The 10,086-nt window shown below is 35.8% G+C and overlaps 1 protein-coding gene across 1 annotated transcript; it reads right to left on the bottom strand.

The window, feature by feature from the left end:
* Nucleotides 1-301: 301 nt before the first annotated feature.
* Nucleotides 302-3,888, bottom strand: LOC131046887 (squamosa promoter-binding-like protein 8). Its single transcript, XM_057980704.2, has 3 exons — nt 2,748-3,888; nt 1,638-1,837; nt 302-1,494 (listed from the first exon to the last, which is right to left on the bottom strand). The coding sequence occupies exons 1-3, from the start codon at nt 3,635-3,637 to the stop codon at nt 770-772; spliced, it is 1,815 nt and encodes a 604-aa protein (XP_057836687.1). The 5' UTR covers nt 3,638-3,888; the 3' UTR covers nt 302-769.
* Between the last annotated feature and the right edge of the window lie 6,198 nt (nt 3,889-10,086).

The following is a 10,086-nucleotide window of genomic DNA, read 5'->3' as shown; positions in this document are numbered from 1 at the left end:
AGTCTTTCGAAAGAAAATGTATGTGGGCTTACAGAGAAACTTGTGCTTCTTGAACCCTAATTCGCGAGAGTGCCAACTTTGATTGGTGTTACTTTGAAGCCAAAACACCACCATTTTTTGTTTAATTTTTGTTTAGACCACGAGTCGAGCAAAGACCGAAATTGACGCTGTGAAATCTTACCTTGAAACAGTAGTTCAATTAATATCAGACGTTTCAGAGAACTGAGATGCCCCAGTAAGGGTTTCGATCCCTTGCTATACATGGATTAATGGTTTTTCAATCAGTGCAAACAAATTGTGAGAGTGCCCAACATTCATAAAAGATATATTATAAGCGCAGTAATAAACAATTTGCTTATTCATATGGCTAAACAAGAGATGAGCTTTAGCTTCATTCAAACTGCGGTGGTTACAAGTTCAAAATGCTGCTGAAATGTAGAGTTAAAAACAGAAAGGAATTGATGGGCCTAGAAATGACAGACGGTCATCATCGAGAGTGGCTCAGACATTTTTTATTGGAGACTGTTTAACTGAAAGCCGGTTATATGTTATAAACCATAACAACAATTTCTTTGAAAAACTTGTGCCGGAAGAGAATGATGACACGCTACTGCATGTTTTTGTGACGAATTAGATGACTGGAATTAGGAAAAAACGTACCACGGTATTTGGTTTTTCTTATCAATGCCTCGGATGATTTTCAGTACTGTTTACTATGGCCGAAGTTTTGCTTACAATACAGAGAGATCTGACGTCTGCTGTTCGAGTCTCACAAAGTAGAGTCGTAAATAGACTGGCCGAACGGTCTGAGCGACTGCATGGTTCCATCTTTGGAGTTCAAACCCAGACCCCCTTGATGATGATGATGATGATGATGATGATGACGGCGGTGTGATAAATACTCTACTGCAGCAGACGAATCCTCTTCCGTTCTCACTGCTGCGGGCGATTCCAAGAGGCTGAACATCTGCTGTTCATGCTCATGCCCACTTTCATGATCACTATTCCCCACCATCCACTGTGAGCTTCCTCCCATGTCTCTTGAGCTCGATGTGCTCAGAGGCAGAAAGTTCTGAATAGAGGAAGAATAGCCTTCCACATCGGACTTTTCAGACATAATAGGATGCAGAATATCCATGGGAGGCGATGGCCTGTGATGATGTGAGGAGCTGTATTCTGAACCAGGTCTCAGCCATGGCAGCGCAAGCTCCAGTCCACTGTATTCCTGCTGAGCTTGTGTTCTCTGATTGCACAGACCCATTGACAAATTGGGTCCGTTTTGACTATACTGCTGCTGCTGCTGCTGGCACTCCTTGTGAGAAGAAGAATGCTGTTGCAGCGCCCCATTAGGGTTCGGGTTAGCGTTACAATTGGCCGAGGAGGCGTTTGGATTAGGGCTCATCTGTCCTTTGCTGTTTTGCAGCATCAGTGGAAGAGACATTGCGCTCATCAAGGCTTGTGATTCTGTTCTCACAGGGGGCGCAACCTGAACACCTGGAAAAACCAAAGCACACACACCCACACACGCGTTTCTATACCATAGCTTAAAACCCAGATCCTCAAAACTTGAGATGTTTGGGAAAAAGTGAAGAAACGAAAAAAAATGGTTGTTCTGGGGTAATATGATTTTGGCTCACCTCTTGTGGTGTCACTGCTGCCTGATCCATTTTTGTTGCTATGGCTATGGTCATCCTCTTCGGCTTTTAGGGCTGGTGTGGGTGTTTCTGTATTTGAAGTTACTGCGTTTGGCTGCGGTTTGCGCCTCCGCCTGTTGTGATCCGCCAGGCGCTTCCTACAGCTTCGCTTCGCCTCGTCGAATTCAGACAATGCGTGGAATCTGTTTGTCATACACAGCAAAATTCATACTCTAATTTGCATGGATAGAAAAAAAATGATTTAACTCCAGCTCTCTCATCGTGGGCTAATATTGTTTTCAACAACTTTTTCAAGTATAGAGTTCAAAATGATGATGGAGTATAGAGTTCTCATTCTGGATTATATAATTTTCATTCTGATGATAGATCATATTCTATGATCTGAAACATCAATCCAAACAAAAAAATCTTATACAATAAGCAATAATGTATTAACGTACACACAGATAATTACGAATTGTCCAGTGGGGCTGTAAAGTACAGTAGGTTCACCACCGCTCATTCAATTGTGAAAGAAGTTAAGGAATTTCTATGGCATGTGAACATTTGAAAACTTCTGTTATTCATGCATATCTCTACACAATTTTCTCTTCAGAAGCTAATTTTTTGTCTTCTAATTTTGAAATGTGAAAGAAACTTCAAGAAACTGATTATAATACAATGTTGATCATGCGGTAAAGTACCCACTCTATTAATTACAAGGCACTTTCCAAGAATGTCATCAGAAGAATATAACTTGCACTAAGATCAACCAATAATAGCTCTATGCGTGAAGGTTGATTGGATATAATATTCCAACAGCTCCAGTCGTTGCCGAATTAGAAGCAATAGATATTTCAATCCTCCACACATATATATTTGTGATGAAAGATATGACAGAGATCACTCAGCCTATTCTGAAACTTGGATCAAGAAAGTAATTTTTTTCTTTGCAGACAATTCATTCAACAAATTCACATTCTCAACGAAGTATAGACCTTACAGCCTTAAAACCTACATAACAAGCGAAACGAAGCTGACACCATGCATATATATAATGAATATATACACAGGAGAATGCTATATAGACGGTGAATATATATGTATATATACCTGCTGCACTGTTGGCAGAAACGCTGGTGGACGCCTCCTGTGATAACAGTGGCGGCTTTGGAGTGGAATTCACAGACTTTATGGCGGCGATGGTAGTGCTTGGCATTGGTTAAATCAGTCTTGCAGCCCTCGGCTTGGCAGCGGGGCGCTTGAGAAGACGGAGGGAGAGCACGGGAGCGCTTATAAAGCCTGCTAACAGCAGAATCCTCGGAAGAAAAATAAGCTCTGTGGCCCAGATTCAGCATTGTAGCCTGGTACTCAAGGTCTTCCCGTTTCACAATATCATGAAAAACAGCAGTCCCAGCACCAGCGCCATGCTTATGGTGGTGATTCTGAATGCTCATCATTTGGGCCAATTGGGATCTGGAATCGCACCCACCGTAAGCAAAACTGGGCATTTCGGGATACAGCAAGCTCTGATGAAAAGACGAAGAAGAACTGGCCAGACCCGAGTTCGAATCCCCAAAGGACCGCATCCCAGACGAATTCAGCATGCCCAGAGGATGATGATGGTGCTGACCAGAATATCCAAGACCCATTCCATTATATTGCCGAAAGCTTGCTACTGTGTGGGCCGCCATTGGAGGCTGCACAGCTATGTGGGGCTTCTGGTCATCTGAATCAGACTGCTCATGGTGGTGGTGGTGGTGGTGGTGGCGGAGCAAAGGATTAGTACTAGTACTGTTGTTATTGTTATTCACGGTGGCTGCTGCTGCAGTGGCGGAGTTATCCCAATCCCAGTCAACACGGCCATGAAACTGGCGAGCAGTCTCGAGACCCACAGACATGGCGTTAATAGGCGCTGCTACTGCAGGATTATCCCAGCTCTCACAAACCCAACTGTTATCTTCACCTCTCTCCTCAGACGAACAGCTCACAGAAGGGTTCATCACACACACAACAAAACAATTCCTCCTTCCTTTTATCCTCCCCCTCCTCCTGTACAGTAGTCAAACGAATTCGATCCCGAGACCTCGCGAGCAACAACAACACAGCACACATTCTTGCCCGCTGTGACTCATCATTGCAAGGCGCATGCTTCTTCTGCGCGGATCGAGTCGCAATGAATAAAATCAAATCACACAAACAAAACACTCTAAAACTTTCTCTTCCCTTCCCTTAACTCTTGTTTCTGAACAACAAAGACCCCTTTTAAGCTCGTCCTTGTAGCGGCCCTCCAGTCCAGTCAGCTTTAACCCCTTTTAACCCGCTCTAAACCCCGCACACGTCATCAACCCCGACACGTGTACGCGTAGTTTCCTGTTCCCAGGGTCTGCGAATTACCATGGCTGAAGAAAGTAAAGTAGTGAATGTTTTTCCCTTCTAATCTTTATCGCCTTCTTTTCTAAGAGGATTTTGTCAGATAGTGTTCTGCCAAAGGCTGCCAACGACGGCGACATTGTACGTCCTGGTGGGGGACGTGTGTGAAATTGTTCTCCAATTTTACCACCCATTATTACGCCGTAAAAACAAATCAACAATAAAATAAAACTTAGGGCCAGCACTTAAAACGGATACTTACCCAATTACTCTGGGTAAAACAGCTGACTCCAACATTTTTTACCCTTTGTTGACATTTTTGCCTGCTTCTGGTAAATACGACCAACCTTGGCTAAAGGCGGAGCAACTATTGCAGTACTTTGTATGGTATTTCTATGTCCCGGTTATATTGGGGTTGCACTGTCTTCTATGACAAATTATTGTTTTTTTATAATGTCTCCCAAACATGGTATACAAACACAAGATAAATCAATAAAAAAGGTTCATATCCATTCTTACCAAGTATAGACTATTTTCTTACAAACATTATATATAATAATGTGTAGGGTGTGGATCCAACTCTAAAGTGCATCACTTTTACAAACATTTTAAGTTTTACATTATTTTTGAATTGATCAAAGCGAAATTCATTATTTGATATTGGGTTCTTTTATTCATATATAAGAGTTTAATATATTATAGCATCATTAAGTATTAATGATTTTAAGTGTTATTATACTAGAAGTTTATTTGTAATTTCCATTGAATGTTTAGAAAAGGAAATGGAAATAATTGTTGTCTTCATAGAGTGGGGTCGCTTTCGTTCTTTGTAAGGCTTTGATTCATTTGTTGAAGTATATGAATAAAAAAATTGTTTAAATCATTTCTCATTATTTACGGGATTCATATCCTCCTACTCGCCAGTATAAGTTTTTACATATCAAAATGGGTAGCATAAACCAACGAAACTTATTTGTGCCACACTCAAATAATTAACTATGCATTTGTTAATATATTACACCATCATGAAGGATTAATGATTTTAAGTGTTATTATATTAAAAGTTATTTGTAACTTCAATTGAATGTTTAAAAAGGAAATGGAAATAATTGTTGTGGGGTCATTGTTGTTCTTTATAAGGCTTTGGGTTCATTTGATGAAGTATAAGAATAAAAAATTTGTTTAAAACCAACGAAACTTATATGTGCCACACTTAAATAATTAACTATGCATTTTTTACACTTACACTTAAATAATTAACTATGCATTTTTTACACTTAACTTAAATAATTAACTATGCATTTTTTACACTTACACTTAAATAATTAACCATGCATTTTTTACACTTACACTTAAATAATTAACTATGCATTTGTTAATATATTATAACACCATGAAGGATTAATTATTTTAAGTGCTATTATATTAGAAGTTATTTGTAACTTCGTTAGAATGTTTAGAAAAAGAAATAGAAATAATTGTTGTCTTCATGGAGCGGGGTTGTTTTTTCTTTATATGGCTTTGGGTTCATTTGATAAAGTATATGAATAAAAAAATTGCTTAAATCATTCCTCATTATTCATGCGATTTGTATCCTCTTACTCAACAGTATATTTTTTTACGTGTTGAAATGGGTAACATAAACCAACGAAACTTATCTGTGCCACACTTAAATAATTAACTATGCATTTGTTACTCAAAACATAAAGGATTTTGTTGAACAAACCAACTTTAAAAGCATGATTATGATAAGATTTGCTCTATCTATTAGGTGAAGCTGCTTACAACAATTTTATTTATCAAAACACCACAAAGGATTAATGATAACAATTATAAATATTACCATATTAGAACTGATTTTCAATCAAACACTTTTTTTTTTTAAAGAAATAATTGTTGTCTTTCATGGAGTGGGGTCACTCATGTTCCTTATAAAGCAAGTTGGACTCATTTGATGAGACATATAAATCAAAATTTACTTAATTCATCCCTCACCCTCATTATTTATTGGAGTAGCATCTCCCACTCAACACTATAGTTTTGCATATCAAAATGGGAGGAGAAATGGATAATGCAAACCAAATAAATTTATCATTACACTTACATAATTAACCATGTGTTTGTGTTTAATTGACTACCTTTAAAAGAAAGATTATGATAAAATCTCTTCTCTATCTATGAGGTGAAGCCACTTCAAATATTTAGTAAAGGTAGATATAAAGTTAGATTTACATAACTTACAATGAAAAATCTTTTCTCTATCTATGAGGCGAAGCCACTTCAAATATTTAGAAAAGGTAGATATAAAGTTAGATTTACATAACTCACAATGAAAAAGTATTGATCTGATGAGTAGCTAACTCTTGAAAGTGTTTGGAACACTTTTAAGAAATTATATTGATTTCAACAAAAAATTAACTTAGAACTAATCTAAATATCAATATAATGAGAGACATGTCCAAGTTTTTCCACCTTTTCTTAAAACACTAAATTAAAAAAGAAAAGAAAAAAGTATAATGAGAGACATTTCAATATTTAAATTAGGATATATTTTAATTTTTTTGTACTACTTAGTATTTATTGCTATAAAATACTTTAGCATCTATAAGATTTATTATCCATATTCTTCTGATTAAATTAATTTATTATGTATATAAATTTATTGATATAATTTTCTTATAAATAATATAATGTGAGCGATTGTTGAAAGAACTTCATATTTTTTAACATCCTAAATTTGTAAAGAAAACATGGCACACGTAAAAGGAAAGATAAAAATGGAAAGATATAAAAATTATCCTTCAAATGTCGATGAATGATTTCAAGAGGATCTCCCTCTAATGAGTCATCCCCATCCCAACCATAAGTTATAATCTCATCATGTAGAACCAAGCTTTCATCACTATGCATAGATTTGTTTTTGTCAAGTGTGATATAGAGAGGTGAAAGTGCTTAAGTTTTTTATTTAACCCTTTGTTCTTGTTTCTTTGGTGGTGTCTCTATATAAGTAACTCTTGTTCATTTTTACCTTGTAAATATTCCTTTAAAATCCATGTAGAAGAAGTATTGAGTTTCTATAAGAAACATGATTTTGTTTACTCATTTACAAAATATTTGCTCTTTTCATTTCTCTTGACATGTAAATAATAGCTTTATTTTAAGGAACTCTGGAATCCATGCACATGAATCCAAATCCTTATGCACATGAGATATGTCTCTTGTAGCTTGGGGTTCTTTAGGTCTTATTTAATTGTTTTTATTGGCTACTTTGAATTAAAAAGGTGCATAAAAAAATTGATTTCACTACTCTAGGCTTACTAGGTCTAATGAATTGCTAATTGTATTCTTCATTCTCACACCATTGGTCTTCTTTAAACCACACATACATATGAAAAAAATCTTTAATTTTATAAGGATCATTTTGAGTTGTCTTGATAAAATCATCCAAAGTAAATTGATTCAAACTAGATAAAGTTTTATATGGATTTATATGAGCTTTGATTACTTTACCTTAATGAACATGTATAATAATAAATATAATACAAAAAACACTTATTTACAATAAATGTAAAATGATATATAGGATAAAGCCTGGTATTGTTTGAAATGCACAAAAAATATCCATAATATTTTTAGTTTTCTAAGGAGTTTGATTGAAAGGGGTTCAATCGAATTCCCTAGATCATATATGCTTATGTGGCACCCTTGTTGTATCATTTCCCCTCTTATGTACATGTTACAATTGTTGATCAAGTTGAAAGCACCGAAAATATAGAGAGGGGGGAGGGGGGGTGAATCAGTATTCCCACTTATTTAAAACAATAAACCTTTTTTCCCAATTGAAGTTGTCCTCAAAATTAAAACACATAATGCAAAATAAACAAGAAGAACACAACCGCAAGATGAACACCAAAATTTGTACGCGGAAAAACCAAAAAGGGAAAAACCACGAAGATTGTTAAATCTCTGGAAAATATAACTAGTTATAGTTTTGTTTGCAAATAGGTGGCTCACTGCCAGATTACAAAAATGGCTCATTGTTAGACTACTCACTACAGACACAAAAGAAATGACTAACTGTCGACATGCTCACTACAATTGAAAGGGTTGAACTGAGAAAGTTTTCATCTCCAAATGCATGAGATCAATTCCAAGTTAAACTTATATTATAAATCTCAAACTTTACAAAAGATCCGGTTAGAGATCTCTGCACTAATGTTCTTTAGCAAGTCCGGTAAAGGACTACCGTAGTATTGAGCTTTCCTTCATTGTTTGCAACTCTCACATGCACTGCTTCTTTTGCTTCCAGCTATCTTCCACACATCATACTCACTCCCTCTTATGTACATGTTATAATTGTTGATCAGGTTGAAAGCACCGGAAATACTGAGAGGGGGGGGGGGTGAATTAGTATTCCCACTTATTTAAAACAATAAACCTTTTTACCAATTGAAGTTGTCCTCAAAATTAAAACAGATAATGCAAAATAAATAAGAAGAACATAACCGCAAGATGAACACTAGAATTTGTACGTGGAAAACCCAAAAAGGGAAAACCATGAATAGTGTTAAATCTGAGGAAAATATAACTAGTTATTGTTTTGTTTACAATCAGGTGGCTCACTGCCAAATTACAAAAAATGTCTCATTGTCGGACTACTCACTGCAGATACAAAAGAAATGACTAACTGCCGAAATGGTCACTACAATTGAAAGGGTTGAACTGAGAAAGTTTTCATCTCCAAATGCATGAGATCAGTTCTAAGTTAAGCTTATATTACAAATCTCAGACTTTACAGAAGATCCGGTTAGAGATCTTTGCACTACTGTTCCTCAGCAGGTCCGGTAAAGGACTACTACACTACTGATTTCCTTCATTGTTTGCAACTCTCACATGCACTGCTTCTTTTACTGCCAACTATCTTCCACACATCACACTCACTCCCTCTTGGTTAATTTGCTTCTCTATATCATCCATCACTCATGCACACACATACCAAAGAGCACAAATACAAAATAGTGTGTCAGCTAAGCCCAACACATTATCAATAATCTCATGTCAGCCTCCACAATACTTCTACATAATTCCTTTACATACTTCCAATTACCAAGGCATATACCGTGATTGCCAAAACAGAGCAAGGGTCATCCGGACCCAAGAGAACATACCTATGCTCAACATATCCAAAATGTAGACTCAACACGAACTGTAATCACAAAACCTGAAGAGATACTTCTAATAGATACCAAAGTTGCAAACCGCTGACACTGGGACACATAACTAATACCGAGATACCGAGGTCAATGAGAACCCAATAGGACCTCAAAAGGTCATCATCCAAAATTGTCCATGCTGCACAATAACTCCTAACCAAAAACTACAACCACTAAACCCGACATACATAGCCGCAATACTTTGCATAACATCTATAACGTCCATAATGTTCATAATGTTCGGACTGATATCCGGGCCTGCATACACTATCCAGTACAGAACCAGATGACATCAATGACAACATTATTCACACAAGTCTAACAACAATTTTATAAGCCATAATAATGAACTTTTTGTTACACATGCAAGGGTGAAAAAATTACCTGAAGGTGAGATTTTATGTGCATGTATCCCATAGAACTAGCTTTCTAAAAAGTATAATATATTTTTAATATATGTACTTTTTAATTTTTTTATAAGAAACAGAGATCTATTATAAAAAAATAAAGACCTTTATTTGAGGCATTGGGTAAAATAATAAATTAGTCAACATGAAAAAAAAACATTATATTTGCATCAATATCTTTGTTTCAACAAAAAGACCAATTTTGATAAAGAGACAAAGAGAAATGCTCTATAGTAAAATGTGGGTCTACATTGTTATAAATTATGATTAAAAAATAAATATAATATAATATTCAATAAAATTTACTTAAAATATTTACTAGATATTGGAGTTAAAAATCTAATTCCAAGAAATCCTAAAAATATTTTATTTATAGTAAATATTATGCATCATAGTAACATATCACACACTATAAAAAGATAGAAAAATAATAAAAAAATTATAGATAACTTACTAAAA

This window comes from Cryptomeria japonica, chromosome 9, assembly GCF_030272615.1.
Source record: "Cryptomeria japonica chromosome 9, Sugi_1.0, whole genome shotgun sequence".
Lineage (NCBI taxonomy): Eukaryota > Viridiplantae > Streptophyta > Pinopsida > Cupressales > Cupressaceae > Cryptomeria > Cryptomeria japonica.
This window is presented reverse-complemented; position numbering and strand designations above follow the sequence as displayed.